The 22073-nt window shown below is 30.6% G+C and overlaps 1 protein-coding gene and 1 long non-coding RNA gene across 2 annotated transcripts; both read left to right on the top strand.

The window, feature by feature from the left end:
• The first annotated feature begins 738 nt into the window (after nt 1-738).
• On the top strand, nt 739-10695 carry LOC135960701 (uncharacterized). The gene is made up of 3 exons (XR_010576587.1): nt 739-875; nt 9570-10491; nt 10602-10695. It is a non-coding gene; the product is annotated as an uncharacterized LOC135960701 (long non-coding RNA).
• A 6138-nt stretch (nt 10696-16833) lies between these two features.
• CD98hc (CD98 heavy chain) lies at nt 16834-21631 on the top strand. Its single transcript, XM_065498123.1, has 5 exons — nt 16834-16994; nt 19056-19288; nt 19612-20861; nt 21151-21288; nt 21363-21631. The coding sequence occupies exons 2-5, from the start codon at nt 19130-19132 to the stop codon at nt 21442-21444; spliced, it is 1629 nt and encodes a 542-aa protein (XP_065354195.1). The 5' UTR covers nt 16834-16994; nt 19056-19129; the 3' UTR covers nt 21445-21631.
• Nucleotides 21632-22073: the final 442 nt, after the last annotated feature.

Here is a 22073-nt window from a genome sequence, read left to right as displayed (position 1 = left end):
TAAACAAAATTTTTTTTTCCAAAGTCGTTTTGTCCAAACTACATTTGAACACTTTATTATAAATTTGTATTGTATTTTATTGATTTTATATATATTTTTTAAATGCACTTATAATTAACTATTGAATTGTAACTGAATTTTGCTAAGTGCATTTGTATAACAATAATATTTTTGTATTGTAAAAGATTAATCTAGTGAATTTAGTACTCGCTATAGATTCGTGAATTGTCGGTTAAATTCAGCCTCAGGTTCTTGAACACACCGAGGTTTCATGTAATTATATTTTTAACTTTTAAAACACTTTCTTGTGAGCACTCACTTGTGTGCACTTACTTGTGAACACCCATTTTTTATACATACTTCTATGAAGTCAACCTATACTTTATTACCATTTTGTGAAGTACAATAAAATCAAACACATAATTTGTAACCTGAAATTGAAGAATCTTATTAAAAGGTGAGCAACATACTCAACCCAAATAAACAAATATTAGAACTCAAACTAATTCTCCCTTTGTTTATTTCTTTTATTTTGGCATAAATACCCATTATAATTACTTGCACAAGTAATTATAATTAAAGCTAATTTTCCCATAGCCCTTTGGTCATCAAACAACTCATTTTTTACCATCATCATAATAAACAAAACCCAATCAGTTTTTGTTCATGGTCCAGTCGAACCGTCAAATTGTTTAAGTGACTCTTGGAAAAAATTAAACAATTGTCTCTTGGAAAAAATTAAACAATTGTCTCTTGGAGAAAATAAAAACAATTGTCTCTTGAAGAAAACAAAATTCACCACAATAGAAAAACAATGAGGTAATGTACAAAACGAAGATTTAAGGGCTCATCAGTTACAAATCAAACATCAAGCAGTAAGTCGAAAACATAAAATTATTATTAAAATCTCATACTCACATACATACGTAACAAAAACAAAAAAGACATACCACAACGCGACAAAACTAACATCATAAAAACAACAAACGTGTTGCAGAAAAAAAGTGTTTAAAACCAAAAAACGAAACAAAAAAAAAGGTTATAAAATTATATATATGTATGTGCAAAATTTTTGTAAAAAGAAGTGTGCAACAAATTATTAAAAATTAAAAAACGAAAGTGAAAAAAAAAGTCTCATTTGTCGCCATATTTCAAAAGGCAAAAAATACAAAAGTGTTCGTCAAAAAAAAAATGGCTTTATGTACATAATGGCTTTATGTACCTTGATTAACGCCATATTAAAAAAAAAAATTTACATAAAAAAGGTCTTAGTAAACGCCATATATACGAATAAAGGTCAGTGGCCATAAGCATTAAATTCTATATATAAAAAATAGCCTAATTGTCATCCCGTTAGAACCAAAAAGAAGAAATATGTAATATAATTTTGCACATAAAAAGAAAAGTAAATACATACATACATATATAGTGCCTATAAGTAAAAAAAAAAAATTCATAAATTCCGTTACAATTTGTTGATCAAATCTAAAGCTACATTTGCACATACCTATATGTACATACAAAATTAAAACATCAACAAAAAGAAACCAAAATAATAAAAAAAAAACCAAAAAATTGTTCCGCCCTTTAAATAAAGCCGTTATTTTTTCAATAATACATACAAAAAAAAAAAAAGGAAAAAGTAAGCAAGCAGAAATAAATAGTTATTGTGGTATGACTTTTTTAACAGAAAAACAAAGTTGAAACATTTTGTCTTTCATCTTGTCCTTCATTTCATCTCATCTTTATCTCATAGCCTCATATAAAAACCAAAATTTTAAGAGTAACTTGTATTTACTGTGTTTGCAAAATTTATAAAACAAAAATATAATCGCTCTTTAAAGTTAATACGCTCTGCGGTTAAATCAAAAGCTCAACCACCAGAGTTTATAATCGCTCTTACAATTAACTGTGCTCTTCAGTATAAAACAAAAAAAAAAAATTTTACTCGCTCTTTAAAAACCAATTTACTGTGCTCTTCAGATTAATAAAAGTAATTTGTGCTTCAACCACCAAAAAATTTACTAGCTCTTTGAAAATAAATTTATTGTGCTAGTCAAGTTAAAAGCAATTGCATTTCAACCACCAAATTTTACAATCGCTCTTGGAATTTTTTGCGATCATCAGTGGAAATAAGAAAAAAAAAATCATCCTATACAGAATTATTGGGGTAAGTTTATTTTCAAGGAAAATTTAAAAGAAGACAATTGCAATTGGTTTACTAATATATTCTTTATAAAAAACCAAAAGCAATATACATAGTTATTGTTTACTGCTTATTCCGTAAGAGAAAAGTATTTATAAAATCAAAAGCAAAATAACTTCACGCTCTTCCTTGTTCTTCATTCTCTCCAATAATAAAAGGAAAAAAAGTGTGGTGAAAAATTCAATATTGTCAAAGCAGCGGGTTTTAACCATGTTTTATGAAAATTAAAGCAGTCTACTTTCTCAGTTTACTTAACATCAGATTGTGTTTTCAATATTTTTATTATAAATGCTGTGTTTAATAATACAAATCTAAAAACAAAATACAGTCCGCTACAAAAAGAAAACCAGCAGCTATAATATCATTTTGTTCACACAAAAAATAAGCTATTGTGAAACAATCATTTCGCAATAAATAACAAATTAAAATAACTAATTAAAATTTCGAGTAATTAAATATTAAAACACAAAAATAAATTTTTACATCTATACGATAAATTTGATTATTCTCAGAATAATAAAAAGAGCTAAACATTGGTGTGTTGACAACACTAACATATTTATCAGGCATTTCTCATACAGAGTTACCATTTTATTTTTAATTTTTGTACAAATCAAAAAACTAAATAAATAGTGCCGATTTAAATAAAATTTCAAACACAAGTAGAAAAAAGTAATAATTAAAAAGGAAATTTAAAATACAAGTGAAGGAAAGATATTTAATATTGTTATGTTTACACATTATCACATCTTAGCACATAATTATTAATTTTGAAAAACCAATTTAAGATACAAGTGAATATTATACATTTGGATCAATTTATATTAAAAAGCTATACTCGTTAAACCATTTCAAAAAAAAAAAGTTCGTTGAACATAAAACTGATCAGCGGTAACACTGATCTGCAATTATCTGTACTTAACCTTCTAAGAAACGAAGTTCATGTTAAATTGTGCTCATCGTTTGCCTTAAAACCGCTCATGTTATGAATTTAACAATTTTTCACTAATAATTTGAATGCAAACTAGTTTGAACTATATTAATTCTCGTTTTTGAACCATTTTTTTTACTAGATAAAGAGTATCTAGTGCTATTCTTCAATAGCCCCGAATTCAAAAACGAATTACGTAAAGCAAACTAGTTTGAACCATCTTAATTCTCGTTTTTGAACCATATTTTAACTAGATAAAGAGTATCTAGTGCTATTCTGCAATAGCCCTGAACTCAAAAACGAAGATAGAATTCCGTAAAACTCCAAAATCAAATATAATTCTAATCAGCTCAAACTATATTCATTTTCAGTTTTGATTCTTTTAAACTAGATAACGGGTATCTAGTGCTAGTTATAGCCCCTTTAATCAAAAACGAATATTGAATTTTGCAAGAACCGACATAAATAATCTGTTCAAGTTTTTTTTTATTCTCATTTTATTAATTTTACTAGATAACGGGTATCTAGTGCTAGAACTTACTAGCCCCTTAACTCTATAACGAGAATAAAAAACACTTAACAGATATTTAGTGCGAGAGCTTTCTAGCCCCTTAACTCTACTACCAATTCAACTCTACAATCTAAAACAATAAATGATAAATTCTCATTGTTATTCATTTGAACTAGATAACGGGTATCTAGTGCTAGTACTTACTAACTCCTTAACACTAATTTGAGAAAAGAATATTTCAAAATTCCCAATTCAACTTATCCAAACACAACTTTAAATAGTGGAGTTTTTCAATCCATAAAGAGTAAAAAAACTCTATTTTCCCACTTTTATTGCACTATTTCCAAAGAAGATATCTAACACTTTTCTAAAAAGTAAAACAAATACTCAATTTATATTCAAAATTCGCATACGTAAACCATTTAAAAATGACTTCTACATCTCAGAAAAATTCTAACCCATCTCCTAAGGAGCAGTTTGTATTTGATTGTGGCCATATGCTCCAGTTCTGTGAAAGATTTAACAGAGCACCTATAGAAGACCAAACCGAATCGGTCTTAGAAGTCAAGTTGAAAGACTTAGACACTAGATGGAACAAAGTAGAAGCTTCATATGAAAAAGTTATATTAGCTCAAGATGAGTTAGTTAAGCCAGAATTCAAAGAAGAGGCAAAGACGAATTTTGATGTGTGTGTAGACGCTTATTACCATTGTATATCCCAAATTCTTGATTTAATGAAAGCTTTCCGAATGGACAATTCCAATGTCCAAGGTTTTGATACGTCTGCACGTTATTCTCTCCCACCACAAGCTATTACCCAAAATATGGCACCCGATAATTCTAATAATTGCATTAAACTTCCTCCCTGTGACACTGAAGTTTTCAAAGGCAGTTATGAACAATGGCCATCTTTCCGGGACATGTTCACTGCAGTGTACATAAATCATTCAAAACTTTCTCCCGTCACAAAGTTATATCACCTTCGTAACAAAACGAAAGGTGAAGCAGGTGCAATTGTAAAAAGATATCCACTTTCTCATGATAACTTTGATTTGGCATGGAATGCTTTGAAAACTCGGTATGAGAATAAACGGGTACTTGTAGATAACCAGATTAAAATCCTCTTTGATATCCCAGCAGCAACTAACGAAAACAGTGAGTCTATTAGAAGAATACAATCTTCTGTTAATGATTCAATAGCTACTCTTACAACTCTTGGAGTACAAGTGGAAAGTTGGGACCCAATTCTCATTCATCTAATATCTACTAAATTACCAGATTTAACCCTTTCTCTGTGGGAACAATCACTTACATCTCCTCGCGATCTTCCTAAGTGGTCGCAAATGTCTCAGTTTCTGGTAGATCGATACGAAGCTGTAGAACGCCTCGATAGTATTAGAACCTCAAAAGATAACTTTAGCCTGAACAAATCAAAATCACCAAATATACAAGCGTATACTTCACATGAAAATTTGAACGTATCTTGCATGTTATGCAATGAAGATCATAATCTTAGAACTTGTCCTAAGTTTCGAAAATTTTCAATACAGCAAAGAATCGACTTTGTATATAAAAATAAAATTTGCAATAATTGCTTAGGCTCATCACATTTAAAAGCAAATTGTAAAAGTAAGAAAACTTGTCTCTTTTGCAAAAAACTTCATCACACACTTTTGCATATGACAAGAACATCTCAATACCCATCTCAGAATATTGAAAAATCTGAAAAGAAAGATATTCCTAGCAATGTTTCCGAAAAACCTTCCCTACATGTTACTCAAATACATCAAACGAAAAATCAAGTTGAAGGCCCTTCTGGATCAAAACAAATTCACGCTAATTGTTCCACAAGTAACGAAAACATTCTATTACGAACTTCTTTAATGCAAATAGAGTATAGAGGAGAACTATTTACGATACGAGCTCTAATTGATCCAGGTAGCCAACGAACCTTCATAACTGAAAAAGTAAGAAACCGACTTCAACTTCCTTACCAAAAATCTCACTTCGAAGTTGTAGGCATTGGTGGGCAAAAGCAATCTGCGAACAAAGAGTGCGAGTTCGTATTGTACGCCAAAAGATATAATATACGAATCCCAGTTAAAGCAATAGTATTGCCCAAAGTTACAAAACAACTTCCAGCGTTCAGTTTCGAAATCCCTTATTCAATGCAACTTGAAGAAATAGATTTAGCAGACCCTACATTTAACAAGACTTCCCAAATAGATCTGATTCTAGGCAATGATTATGAACATTCAATTAACATTGCTGGTATAAAGAAAAATATTTGTGGCCAAACATCAGCCTACAATACAATTTTCGGATGGGTACTTAGTGGACCCATAAAAGCCCAAATCGTTCAATCTTTTACAACTACTGTTATCCCTGCTGATACGACAGATCTCAATACTCTCTTAAAGAGATTCTGGGAACAAGAAGAAATACCCTCAGCCCCTTCAAATTCTGTTGAAGATGAAATTTGTGAACGTTTTTATACCCAAACGACTAAACGTAATGAAAATGGCAGATACGTAGTAAGATTGCCATTTAAAAAAGAGTATCCCGAAAAAATCTTCCTTGGTTCGTCAAGATTCATTGCTCTAGCACAATATGCTAGAATGGAGAAAACTCTATCTAAAAATCCCGAACTTCATTCCCATTACATGGCAGTTCTGAACGAATATTTAGCTCTCGGTCACATGGAAGAAACTTCATCGCAAGAACATATGTCCCAAAATAAATGTAATTCCTTCTATTTACCACATCATGCCGTCGTTCGGCCAGAACATAAAACCACGAAGGTTAGAGTTGTTTTCAACGCTTCACGAAAAACAAAATCTCAATTTGCTCTTAACGATGTTCTCTATACAGGCCCTACTTTACAAAACGATTTGATAACTGTAATACTAAATTGGAGAAAATATCAGTATGTTTACAGCGGAGATGTACAAAAGATGTATCGACAAATTCTTGTACATCCAAAAGATAGACCCTTTCAAAAAATTCTCTTCCAAAATCAACCCGATGGTCCCATTACAGATTATCAGTTAAATACTGTAACCTTTGGTTTAAATTGTGCTCCGTACCTCGCTATTCGTACGCTTCTTCAGCTCGCGTCTGATACCGAAGTAGAATATCCCAAAGCAGCATCAATATTACGATCGGAAACATATGTTGATGATATTCTATCTGGAGGATTCTCGATAGAAGAAACATTATCCGCTCAGACCCAACTTATTAAAGTATTGAATTCTGCTGGATTTCCTTTAAAGAAATTCACAGCAAATGACCCAAGATTGCTCTCTCACTTACCCAAAGAAGATCTTTACGATCTAGACTTTCTTCGCTTTCATGAAGCTAGCTCAACCAAAACACTCGGCATTAAATGGAATGCACTTACAGATGCATTTACATACAGTTTTTCCCCAATTGATCAATCCACTAAAATAACTAAAAGACAAATTCTTTCGTCAGTAGCTAAACTCTTCGACCCAGCTGGATGGCTAGTCCCTATAGTCGTCAGAGCGAAAATACTTATGCAAACATTATGGTTAGAAGGGTTAGATTGGGATGAGGATGTTTCTACAGAATCCCTACAAAAATGGAATAGTCTCGTTCATGATCTTACCCAATTGGAAACAATATCAATTCCCAGATGGTTACAGTACACTCCTTCAGACACCATTCAGATTCATGGGTTCTCAGACGCTTCTAAAGCAGCTTACTGTGCGACGGTATTTATTCGATGTCAATCCCAAACCTATAATACTTTTTCGAATTTATTAGTTGCAAAATGTAAAGTTGCCCCAATACAAACTGTTTGTCTTCCCCGCTTAGAACTAAATGGCGCAGTACTACTCTCTAATCTTGTAAATTATGTCTTGTCAGCTCTGAACTTTAATGTCAAGGAAATATATTTATGGACTGATTCGTCCATAGTACTAGGATGGCTCTCAAAACCACCTTCTTCTTGGGAGACATATGTTGCTAATCGAATTTCTCAAATTCATACTCTAACACCGAATGCAACATGGCGACATGTCCCGACCCACGACAATCCGGCGGATCTTGGAACACGGGGTTGTAGACCTCAAGATCTCGCAAATAATTCTTTATGGTGGCATGGACCATCTTGGTTAAACAAACCTGCATCTGAATGGCCCAAAAGAAATCCTTTGAAACTGATTGAAACTCCAAAGAAAATTGTATCCCTACATACAGAAACTCTAGCAAATGACATTTTAAACCATTTCTCATCTTATAACAAAGCTTTGCGAGTTATATGTTATGCTTTTAGATTTTTTAACAAATGCAGAAAAAATAATCAAATTGTCAACTTTGCTACCCAAGACTCTCTTACCCAACTCGAAATGAAATTTGTTAAAACAAGACTTTTACTTTTAGCTCAAAAATCATTCCACCCAGAAGATTACCAATGTCTGTTAAACTCACAACCCTTACCCAATAAAAGTTCTCTTAAAAATCTGAATCCATTTCTCGATTCGAACTTTCTTCTACGAGTAAATGGTAGACTATCTCAATCCTCGCTTCCATACAATGAGCGTTATCCAGTGATATTACCTGGTAATTCAAGAATTTGTCAATTATATCTTATACATTTACATAAATTTCTCTATCATGCGGAATGCAGCCAGCTTTGTCGAATGGTACAAACAGAATTTTTTGTTTTTAGGCTCAAACCTCGGATTAAAAAGATAATTCATCACTGCAAAACGTGTATTATCTACAAACAGCAACCACTTTCCCAGATTATGGCCCCTTTACCCTCAGAAAGATGCAATTTATCTCTTCCATTTCAGATAACTGGTATTGATTTCGCGGGCCCTTTTGAACTAAAAATCTCACCCTTACGAAAATCTACTTACATAAAAGCTTACGTTAGTGTATTCGTTTGTTTTAGTACCAAGGCTATTCATTTGGAGCTCTGCTCAGACTTATCCTCAGCGGCATTTCAAGCTGCATTCTCTCGATTCGTTGGGAGACGGGGGCTGCCCCAAAGGGTAGTATCTGACAATGGAAGAAACTTCTTGGGTGCTAGTCGAATACTCGAACGCGAATTCGCAAAATTCATAGAAAACTCAGCTCAAGATATAGCCCAAAAGTATATTACGCATGGTTTTGAGTGGAAATTTATACCTCCACATGCACCTCACATGGGCGGCTTATGGGAAGCCGCCGTCAAAAGCTTCAAATATCACTTAAAACGAATAGCTGGCTCTCAAAAGTTTAATTTTGAAGAATTTTCTACCGTTTTAGCTCAAATCGAAGGAGTTCTCAACTCACGACCAATCTCTGCTATCTCAGAGGACCCTTCAGATTTAACAGCCCTTACTCCAGGACACTTCATAAGAGGTGCTCCGCTTATGGCTTTCCCAGATCAAGATGCTAAAGAAATGTCTCTCATAAATAGATGGGAGAAATTAAAGGCAATTCACCATCAATTTTCTCTTCGATGGAAAGAGGATTACCTAAAATCGCTACACAAACGCTACAAGTGGAAGAACTCTTTCCCAAACCTTAAAGCTGGAGATCTTGTAGTTGTAATGGATGATCTGCAACCGCCTTATGAGTGGCGCTTAGGAAGAGTAGAAAAAACACATCCCGGTTCAGATGAGAATGTACGTGTTGCCGACGTACGTATAGCATCAGGTGTAATAACCCGGCCAATAGCGAAATTATGTTATCTTCCTTTCCTAGATAATGAAAATGCTCAATAAAATGTCTCTTATGAATATATTCCACAATCATTAAATTTTTATTTAGTAAATTTGAATTTGTATATATAATCACACACTCATATTTATCACATCTCATAACACATTTCTCACATCACACATTCCTCATTATTTATTTGCCCAACTCTCATTTCCAGTTACTAACTATTTGTTCTATTTTCTTAGGCCAAATCGAAGATTAGAAACCACTCGCCCAAGCCAGCAACAAAGCACCAGGGAAACCTACCGAAGACGTGTGATACTAAGAGAATCACAGATCTACAAATGCGTATTATGCAAGAAGTACCATGCATTAAGATTTTGTGTGAAATTTTTGAAGATGTCATTACAACAGCGCCTAAATGTGGTCAAAAGACACCACTACTGCCACAATTGTCTGGCAAGAAGCCATATTTTACGGTCATGCACGTCAAAGGATACGTGCCGAAAATGTAAGAAACTCCACCACACCTTGCTTCACCCTACACCACAAAACCAGCGACGCAATTCCACCAGCCACAACAATCAGCGTCATCAACCACCAATAACATCAACAACCAGACAACAATCATCACAGCTTTTAGCAACGCCAGATGCCAAAATTATCGTAAAAGCTATAAAGTCTTTGGCTCAGGTCCTCTCAGCTTAATTATTTGTTGCAATACTGCAAGGACGGCGCCATGTCCAAACTACATTTGAACACTTTATTATAAATTTGTATTGTATTTTATTGATTTTATATATATTTTTTAAATGCACTTATAATTAACTATTGAATTGTAACTGAATTTTGCTAAGTGCATTTGTATAACAATAATATTTTTGTATTGTAAAAGATTAATCTAGTGAATTTAGTACTCGCTATAGATTCGTGAATTGTCGGTTAAATTCAGCCTCAGGTTCTTGAACACACCGAGGTTTCATGTAATTATATTTTTAACTTTTAAAACACTTTCTTGTGAGCACTCACTTGTGTGCACTTACTTGTGAACACCCATTTTTTATACATACTTCTATGAAGTCAACCTATACTTTATTACCATTTTGTGAAGTACAATAAAATCAAACACATAATTTGTAACCTGAAATTGAAGAATCTTATTAAAAGGTGAGCAACATACTCAACCCAAATAAACAAATATTAGAACTCAAACTAATTCTCCCTTTGTTTATTTCTTTTATTTTGGCATAAATACCCATTATAATTACTTGCACAAGTAATTATAATTAAAGCTAATTTTCCCATAGCCCTTTGGTCATCAAACAACTCATTTTTTACCATCATCATAATAAACAAAACCCAATCAGTTTTTGTTCACGTTTTTTTAATTTTTTTTAAATTAATAAGATTCGGCACAGCCGAGTATAGCTCTTTTACTTGTAAGAACACAAAATCCATAGTTTTATTATCAGTTTTAAATCTAAATAGAAATTATTCGGTTAATCGAATAATTTAAAATTAACCGATTATTAACCGATTAAATCTATACCCCGATTAATTATTTGCTCGATTAACCAATTAAACCAGAAACCCGATTAATTGAATACCCTAGTTAATACCCTCTTGTTGACCAAGTGCGATATGTACATAGAGACGAGACACTCCAATTTGTCAAAGAAAAATACAACAAATCATATGTTTGATACAACAACAAAATACATTAGTTGTGTTCGCGTACTTGATAATTTGTACAAATTATCACTGGAAGTTACGGGATTCCGTTCGTTTTCTTTTAAAAACTTGTAACGAGAGAGCAAGAGAGTGTTAAAAGTGACAGTTCGTAGATAGAGAACATGATATTTTTTACTGGACATTTTTTGTCCAGTAAAAAATATCAACATAAAAAATGTGTTTAAAACATGTGGTTGCAAATGTAAACAGAACTAAAATGTTGAAAATTAATACAATTTACAAGTTTTGCAAAGAAAAGAAGTAAAATAACAAAAAACAAACGTTTTAAATTGATTTACAATATAATACAACTTATTTTTACAAATTGTTGTTCGCGTACTTTTTTTTGACAATTTTTCAGATTGAGAGTAATTTATTTTTACTCTCTAAAATAAAGTTACTGGATAATTTTTACTGGAAAGTATGCGAACACACTTATTGACTATGATGTATTTTGTTGTTGCAAGAGTTAGGTTTTTGACAACAGACTTAGGTTTTTGACAATTACTCGTCTCTCGTCTCTACTAGCTGACCTGGTGCGCTTCGCTACCCCAATTAGAAGAAAGAAATAGTACTATTAAGTCTCCCTTTGTGAATCTAATTGTAAATGCCTAATTTCATATTTCTGGGTCCATTATTACAGAAAATGCAAAAGAAACATACCACTAAAATCACCTTTAGTGAATTCAAATTCATTCAGAATCAAGTTCAAAAAGTACCATTGCAATAAAGAAATAGTACCATTTATTTGAATTCGCATTCACTAAACCATAAGCCGTCAAGTTCGAATTTTAAATTTGTATATAATTTCCTATATTATCAACTAATTATGTTTCTATAACACTTAATATTTAATAAATTATCACAAAACCAAAACCAATCTGTTTTCAATTTCTTAAAACTGAAACCGCGGTTTTGAAATTCTTCCGTTTTTTTGGAAACTCTAGGTCCATTATTATAGAAAATTCAAAAAAGTACCCATGATAATAAAGAAAAAGTACCATCAAGTATGCCCTTGAATTTTAACTCACTTGGGACTATATTTAATATTTCTATGTCCAGTATTACAGAAAATTCAAAAAGTACCATTAGAATATATAAAAGTACCAAAAAGCCCCCACTTGTGGTTTCCCTATCACTCGGCTCCATATAAGCTTAATTTCATGTTTTTAGGTTCATTGGTGAAGAAATTACAAAAAGTACCATTCGAATAAAGAAAATTACCAAAAAGTCTCCCCCTAGAATTCTCACTTCTGACTTAGGACATGTTTCTAAGTCCATTGTTATAGAAAATAAAAAAAAGTACCATCAGAATAAAGAAAAAGTACCATGAAGTATCCGCTTGAATTTTCAATCACTTAGGACCATATATGCTTAATTTCATATATCTAGGTCCATTATTATAGAAAATTCAAAAAGTACCATTAGAATATAGAAAAAGTACCAAAAAGCAGCCATTTGTGGATTCCCACCCACTCGGGCCCATATAAGCTTTATTTCATGTGAATAAATGTTAGTGCTTTTATTACTAACTTTATTATAATTTAATAATAATTATTTAATTATTGAATAATTATTAATTAGGGATAATTAACTGTATGAGATATACAATTAGATTTACAGGAAAAAGATCAGAGGCGATCTTTTCCTAAAATAAAAGAGAAAAACCAGAACATACCAATCTTAATTTTAAGGCGGGTATATTTGCAACATTTTTCTGCGACACACCCTAATGTATGTATGTATGTATATCACATCTTTAATTAAGGATATTATAATAATTTTAAGATACATTTTGTATAGGTGCATGAACTTATATTCATATACATATGTATGTGCGTATAGACATATTGTATACATACATGTGTATACATATATGTATGTATAAACCATAGAGTCATAAACATAGAGCGGAAACTATAAAAACCGCAAACAAAAAATTACTGAAAAAATTACACATACGAGTGTTGTTTTTTGTTTTCACATATTTTTTTTTTAACTAATACATTGTAATTTCTTAGGTTTTTGAGAACTGAGTCAGGTCTTTGACAGGAGAGTTTCCGATCTATATGTATTTATCTATGGTATAAACATTCCATTTAACTTGGACGTAAATCTAAAACTAACAAGAAACGTAGTCAAGCAACATGACCTCTTAATACCCTACAAAATTTGATTATAAACTTGATGTATGTTAGTTAAAAAATGTAAAAAGCGAGGTATTGGTAAATAAAAAAGTATGTACGTTGAATTCTTTTAACCATAAAATCTATGGTTCTGATCCTACATAAATTACAACAACTACATTTCGGATTACAAAACGATATATTAATATAAAAAAGCATGTAATTGTGTTCCCTAGTACGTGACATACTACTAACATTATATAGATTGTAATCAGCGAAATAGACATTTGTGAAACATTCTATCTAAACCTGGAGAGTTATGAGTAATCTTAGGTGTAATTAAAATTACTCATACGTTGATGTTGATGCAATAAATAAAATTAAAATATTTGACAATTTTCGGAAAAAATTTTAAAAATTACGAAAACCCAAATTAAAACTAAAGAAAGTAGTGAAATTCATATTATATTTCGCAGTCACAATAATATCCATTCTTCAGCACTGGAATAATTCGTGTTTGGTTTGTTTTCATACAAAATTTTGCGCATTTCTTGAAAAGTTAACCTTTTTAAATTCAATTTTCTATAAAACCGAATCTATCAGTTAGTTATCATCAAATCCATACATGGTGGTCTGGTTTATATTAAAATTACTTTAAAAGGATATGCTGAACTAATTGTCATGGGCTAATCACTAAACTATAATTTCAAATTATCTTTACCGAATTGTGTCAAGTTTACAAACATGTATTTATATATTATGTAGGGTATTGTATTAAATAAAGAATCAAGAATTCAGCAAATTTTACAATACAATACAAAAAAAACAGTTTAAGTTTTATCAAAGACGAATACCTGGCCTTTGGTCACAAACAAGTTAAATTTTTGTTTATAACTCAAGTTCTTTCAGTGAAATGCATATACATACATATATAGGTATTTACATTAAGGTGGACTTATGACATGTGGTTATTTGTGTAATATAAAATGTAACAGCTTTTTCCTGCAAAATCAATAAAAGATATTGGTTTTATGCTAATTTATTTATTTAAGAATACATTTATAAGGCAATATAATTAAATTAAAAGTATAAAATTAGATCATGTATTAGCAATATGAGACAAGGCTGTCAAAACGTAACGGTAATACAATAGTTTTTTTTTGGAGCCTCATTTTAAAATCGAAAGAATTTTGAAAATATGAAGAATACTGGAAAATACATATGTATGTATGTTATAATTTTTGAATCATCATTTTTTTCAATACATCCGTAAATAGGTCACGGATGTATTGAAACAAATCATGATTCAAAAATTATAACATACATACATATGTATTTAGAATAAAAATAAGTGTATTAATAAGTATCCGGATAAATGTGAAACATTACTATACGTGTCTTTCCGTAAAAAGTCTTTATATAAAACGTGAGGCCGCCCTAATTTTATATTGTATGTCGCTTATTTGCAAGCATACTGTCATTACTCAAAATATACAGTTTCTACTATGAATAATTCAAGGCGTTATTTTTATTTTTTAGAAATAACATTTCACATAACTTTTGAAACTAATTTTGAGGTGAACCGATTAAATAAATAAACATATGTATACACTAGGGATATAACTAATTTTGGCGAAATTTTTGGCATACCACTTGTAATGAAAATCATTTTTTTAGGTCATTTGGAATCAAAAACATCACGCACCAACACCAATTTCTAAAATAAACGAAATTTTTTTTTTCTCTGAAAAATTATATAAATAACTTCATATTTTTTTTGCAAGTGTGATACTTCCCTTATTTAAAAATTATCTTTTGAAGTATGTCCGGAGTTATTATTAAAATAAAATGTATTGTATTTCAAAATAATTGAAAATATTTAATGAACAAATTTATTGCGTTTGGTGCGTGAACGTTTTTAATATCCGCGAAAAAATAATACCGTGGATTTTCATATTTTGTAACGCTCTATTCGACTATGCTATGCCAATTTGCATATTTGCAAAAAATGTCAATAGTTATATCACTAGTATACACAGATACGAATCAGTTAGTTCCAGTAGAAAATGTCAAAATGGTTGTGGTTTGGAAAGAGGGACAAATATATACATATCTCTCGTTCTGCAAACTACAACCATTAAAAAGTTTTTTCAGGCAAATGATTTGTACATCTCAGTTTAAAAACGTAAATTTTGAGTTATGTCGGTCTTGTTGCAAATTAATAATATGTATGTATGTACATGAATGCTTATGTTTATAATATACATATATAATGTATGTATGTAGTATGTACGTATGTATGTGCAAGTAAAATACCCGCACATATTATGATTTCTTTGTACATTTCTTCAAACCTGCTATTTGAGTCTGCAGATTGCAATTTTAATTTAAGATTGAGCTCAAATCAAGCATTTATAGTTAGATTCATATATTCCAATGACTTTAGTTAAGTTTGGTTAAGTGCATCGGTCTGAACGTACGTACCTACATACATACGTGCTAAAAACGTTAATTTAAAGCAAATTTCTATAGAAAGTGGTGCGCAAAATTACATCAGAAATTAAATAATTATTTAATTTTTATATTTTGGTTTTCAAATACAAATTTAATATAATTTTATTGGAATGTATTTATTATAAACACACAAAATAAAGTTACGATTTTAATAGAGTACAAATATTATTAATTAAATAGTTAAATTGTATTTAATTTTTATAAATGTTTAAAAAGTGGTAAAAATTAAAAGAAAAAGTGAAATTTTATTAAATTAAAATTATAAAAAGGATATGGGACATGTTTTTATGGCTCGTTTCCTTCTAAACCGTCATAACTCAAATTTGTGGTGTATTTCAACAAACAACAAATAAATTGTTTAAAAACATTTAAGCACTGATTTTGTAAATTGAAACGTAAAACTGAAAAAATGCAAATTTTTTATACAAAATTCATACAAAAAATCACTATGGAACTAATATTGTAAAACAAAGCAACACGATTAAAAAATGACTGATGAAAAAAATTTAAATTTAAAAAAAATATAGTGTAATTTTTGAAGAGAAAATTACACTATATTGGGACAATACGAAAAAGTTAAAATTTTTTAACAGATGATTGCAAAATACATAAAGCAAAACTTTAGAACTGTTAGCCAGATTTTATAATTTTCAAAAATAGGATGATATATCATAAAAAATTGTGCTTAGTCAAAGGATATCTCAAAAATGCGTTTTTGTGTATATTTGTCCAATATTTATGAATTTAATCTTATTTAATCCTTGAAAGTTTTTTTATTCTAATGTATTACTTAAAAGCAAACAACAAGATATTTTGTGAACTAACGGATGGATCTAAACTTATTTTTGCAAGTTCAGGCTATAGGCAATGTATTCGACGTCCACTCTCTTCTGTTTGCAAACACAGTACATTGTAAAAACAGTTAAAATATTTAAAAATTTAGTGGTACTGTATTATCTTGTTCGCAACTGTATCTATTTTGAGATTCTTAATGGAAAATTATTATTTATAAATTCAATTTAACAGACAATTTTTCACATTTCAGTGCAGCCAAATTCTAAACAAAATAACCATCTGGTAACTCAAGAATTTCATCCCTCAATCTAACGAATATAAAAGCAAAAGGAAAAATGAAGAATCTACTAAAAAGAAACAGTCGAAAAGTGAATGTGAGCAACTGTGGAACGTTAGATTGTTCCGAAAAGCAGACGGAAAAAGAAGTTGAGATTTATAAACCCATTTCAGAAGATACGGGTAAATTGAAAGATCAGAACAATAAATTATCAAGTAGCAATAAAGGTAAGAAATTATTAAAGAATAGTTTTAAGATAAAATAATTATTAAATAGGTAAATATGTACTACAATATTTATCTATATTAAGTGTAGTCAAGGGTGTGTCCAAAATTAAACATATTGTTCTGAATTTTATTGTAGATACACATAATATTCATTTTTAACTTTAAATAGCTATGAGCTTGACTTGTAAGCTACCTTCATTGCCACACGTGGCAAAGGAAATGCTTTTGATAATGAATAATAGTTGTATTGTGTGAAGACAAAACCTCAGGAATTCTTAGTATGTATACTAAAATATCAAGTATCTATTGCGTCAGCAAAACTTTTTCCATTTTATACAATTAGTGCACATTAATAAATGAAAGTATGTATTGTGTAGTAAATCATAAAAAGCAATTTAATTCAATTTATATTAATGACTTTAATAGGCTTGTTTAATTTCATTATGCATGGAATTTCAAAAAATCATTTAAAAATGTGTATGGTAAACTAAATTCAAGTTGTTGGGTTTTTGCGAATACATATCGTTATCCTTGATTGGAATGTTGATAATGTCAGAGAATGCAAAAATGTGATATAGGTAAATTCAAGTTCATTGATCCCAAATTATTCGTAGATTTTTAACATATAACACCGTGCAGCAGTTATTTTTACACATGGGCACTTTCCCGTATACATATATATATATATACAGTGGTGGCCACCAATTTAAGACAAATACTTGAATTTTTTTCATCAACTGAATTTTGAGTGCGATAGAGCCAAAATAAAAGGACCTCTAAGGGTATGAAATTTATTATTAATGTTTCTAGTTTCTGAAAAATGTTTGGAAAAATATATGGACAAAGATATGTGGAAATACGTTGACCAACCTCAGCGAACATCCGCTGTTAATAACATGATATGACCGAAACTAATGGAACTAAAAATACGAAATTTGGTCCGAATATTTTATAATAATAAAATTATAATGATATAAATGTGAGAAAATATGTTTATTTAAAAAAAAAATTTTTGGTCAAGTTGTAGAAAAATTTTATGTGTTCATGGTGAATATGTATGAATTGACACAGTCGAATAAAACACACTTGTGTGTTTAAATAGTCCTCATGCATACATATTTGTGGAAATATTTGAATAAATAATTGACAATTACATGGAATTTAGCAAACAATTTTTGTCTTAAATTCATGGCCACCACTGTATATATATCGTAAGCTAAAATGCAAAAAGGCGTAAGTAACAAAAATATAACTTTACAGGAGAAGCAAAAAACTTTGTAAAATGAAAACTATAAACATATTTAAAGAAGTTTTTTCGAATTTCACTTTAAGCACACTGACAAATTTTTGATCGAAGAAGTGTAAAATTTTGCCAAGACATGTAGTTTAATGGCATTTATAATAATCAATCAAAAACTCGATTTTGATTTTTTTTGTTAGTTACGCCTTTTTGCATTTTAGCTAACGATGTGTATGTATATCGATTTTTCCATGTGTATGGAAAAATATTAAAATTGTTGCAGGGTGTAATACATAAAATAAAACTGGATATATTACCCATTTCAAGGTCATTATTTTGTACAAATTTTTATCAAAATTGAGCCCCCAAATTAGTTGATCAGTAGTTGTAAGTAATCCCTATAAACAATTGCTCTCATAAGCAATTAATTCTTGTAGGTATTTTTTAGTTCAAATACGAGGAATTTTATAAATTACTTTACTTTGTGAGTTAGTTGTTCGCAACCTTTTTGCAAAAAGTTCAACAACTTTGGGTAAAATTCAATACAAAACATCATGTATAAAAAAGCAGGAGTACGTAAATATGATGTGAAATTATTTCAACCGTTTGAATTTTAGGAAGCGTAAGTTGTTTATTAAATAAATACAAATTAAATAATAAAACAAGTCAAGCATTCAACAATAATAATATAACTTTGTATTTAACCGCTGTGATTATTGAAATAAATCACTTTTCAAATAAAGATAAGCCATGTGTATAAAATTATACGTTATCTTTAAACAAACAACGAAGGCATTCATTCATAAAAATTCTATTTACAGACGAAGAGCGTTCAACATCGCCTATTGATAATATAGTCGCTATAAAAGAGGAAACCCCTGCAGTAGATAACAAAATGGTGCAGGAAGAAAACAATGTTAATGATGGTGCCGATGAGCAAATGTTGGGTGCCGAAGACGAAAAGTTGGCTGACAAGCGTGAGGAAGTGAAGTTCATTAAGGGTGATCAACAAAATGGAGATGCTAAGATTGATATTGGCGCTGTCAATGGAAAAGTGAGTAAATTTAGAACACTAAAATAAAAAAGATCTGTTTAGGTATTAATTGTAGAATTGAGAAATAATTCTTAATATTTTATTAATTATTAATGTATGCATAGGACAAACAAGAGGTTGGTAACAATCATTTAAACAAAAAATAAATGCATCAACCCAAATATTCATTTATAATTTTTAAAAAATGTGAAAAATATTTTCTGACTGCATTTTTGCTGTCTTACGCTACATTCTTATTGTTTACTTATCAATTCAAATATAAAATCGTTGAATTGTTTTTCTTTCTAAAATAATAATATTTATTTTATTTAAAATGTTCGCAGGCTTTTACCGGTATGTCTAAGGAGGAGCTAATGAAATACGCCAATGATCCCTTCTGGGTACGTTTGCGTTGGATATTCTTTATATCCTTCTGGTTGGTTTGGTTGGGAATGCTGGTTGGTGCAGTTCTTATTATAGTTGATGCACCAAAATGCGCAGCTCCTGAACCATTGCCTTGGTACAAAAGTGGAATTTTAGCCAAATTCCCCAGTTTCGAGGTGAGCGATGAGAACGTTGCTACAGCTACTCAAATGAAAGCTAGCGGCGTAATTTATGAATTACCAGCAGAACTCACTTACAATATACGCGAACCAGAAGTGGAGGAAAAAATCAAGAATATCGTCAATCATTATAAAGATTCCAATACCCATGTTATTCTGGATATTACAGCCAATTACGTACCCAAATCATCTAAACTATTTAAACAGGCATTGGACGATGAAACTAAACGTTCGGCATTCGTTTGGACTGAAAAGGTTGAAGTACCAAACAATTGGTTGTCTTTGGTGAATGGTTCTGCTTGGGCTGAGGTAATGTCCGGCAATTATGTGCTCTCGCAATTCGGAGATGGTCTATACGACTTGCATATGAATGACAGTATCGTGAAACAGGAATTAAGTGACGTGCTCCAACATGCCATTGCGTTGGGAGTTCAAGGCATACGTTTGAAGAACACAAAGTTCTTCATATTATCTAAAAACTTTAAGGATGAAATGCCAGCTGAAACTACTGTCTACGATTTAACACAATATGGTTTTTGGACTCACAGTCAAACGACATTCCAAGAAGGTTTGGGAGATATTCTCTATGAATATCGTGTTGTGGTTAAAAATAGTTCTGCTGAAGCTTTCCTTTCGGTTGCTGATGATATCATACGTCCTCAAATCTATAAGACCAGCACAGGAGAGTTCGGTGTCGATATTCCCATGTATGGACAGTTTGTGAAGAATTTAGCTTCTCCCAAAGACAAGAAATTACGCAGTGAACTGACGGGTATTATGCAAGATGTAAATACCAATTGGGTACAATGGAATGTTGCCAATTTGGGTGATGATACGTCTGTCACTCCATTTACCATATTTTTGTTCTTGTCGTTATTGCCCGGTACACCTGTGCTTCCCGGTGGCACCGAAGTATATGGTAACATTACGAACAAAGTTTACGAGCAATTTGAACAATTGCGTTTATCGCCTTCATACATGCACGGCGACTTTGATATGTTACCTGTTGATCCTTTAGTTGCTTACACCAGGTAAATATGTTTCTTTTAACCTCTCATCTTACATATTTTAAATCATGGTAATTGGTCACATTGTACATTCATTTCATTAACAAATTCCATTTATCTTTTAACAAATTGCTAACATAATTTCCAAATACACACATAACTTAACAAACTGGTTAATGGATGCACAATTAGACAAAGGTAAGAGGGAATTCCTTAACATTTATCTATCACGCTTAATATTCTTCTAATTTATGTCAGTCTTTAATTTAAAACTTTGATAATAATTTAAAATTAATATTCTTGCACCACATAGAATAAAGTCCGGTAATCCTGGTTATTTAGTGGTTTTTAATCCCACGGAACTTAATCAATCTCTTAACTTGGGCAATGGAAGTTTCCCAGGAACAATGAATGTGAAATTTGTCAGCAACAATTTCAATGGAACTAAAACGTACGTAATTTTGTTGTAATTATTTTATAAATATTTTTGCAATTTATACAATTTCGTATATTTTTTCTTTTTAGTGGTCAGATTCTAGTTTCTGACTTGGAAGTTACTCCATTGTCAACAATCGTGTTGTCATACGTCCCAGTCAAGTCAGATTAAAAGGACATATAATCGTTTATGAACTCAATAATGATAATTTATTAAAGAATGAGTTACATAAAAGCATTGCTTAACTAAAGAACACGAAAAAAATTAAAAATATTAAAAAGAAGTTACATTATACTCCCGCATTTTTGCTTTAAATAAATAAATAAATTGTTCTTAAAATTTCATTGCAAATATAAAATTGGCTGTTGTTTGTTTATTTACTGTCTTATTTCTTGGATCTAATGTATATTTTTAAGGCCTTATTCATAATGAATTTTTAAATTTATCAACGATTTATAAAACTGATTTTGTATGGAAATATTGATTAGGAATATGTGGGTTTTTAGTATGTATGTATATAAGATACTTTCGAAAATATATTCAAATGTATATTAAGTTATGAAGTCTACAAAATTGTTTCATAAATAATTGACCTATGATAACCTGGATTAAAACCGGGTTATTTTAAAAAAACCGACTGGTTTCGGTTAAACGGTTTTTGTAATTAAGAACAGTTTGAAGACATCAACTGACGTTTAAATACAAATTGGTACTTCAGTATTTAATCATGAATGTGAGAACATTCAAATTTTGTTCGATAATATTGATTTTGGACGTGCATTATTAATTTGAAAATCATT

Source organism: Calliphora vicina, chromosome 1, assembly GCF_958450345.1.
Source record: "Calliphora vicina chromosome 1, idCalVici1.1, whole genome shotgun sequence".
Taxonomy (NCBI): Eukaryota; Metazoa; Arthropoda; class Insecta; order Diptera; family Calliphoridae; genus Calliphora; species Calliphora vicina.
This window is presented reverse-complemented; position numbering and strand designations above follow the sequence as displayed.

Bases quoted from the DNA above. Each gene is read 5' to 3' on its own strand.
- CD98hc (XM_065498123.1), top strand. From the start codon at position 19,130: ATGGTGCAGGAAGAAAACAATGTTAATGATGGTGCCGATGAGCAAATG. The intron at 19,289-19,611 runs GTGAGTAAATTT...AAATGTTCGCAG, and splicing joins TTGGCGCTGTCAATGGAAAA to GCTTTTACCGGTATGTCTAA. The intron at 20,862-21,150 runs GTAAATATGTTT...TGCACCACATAG, and splicing joins CCTTTAGTTGCTTACACCAG to AATAAAGTCCGGTAATCCTG.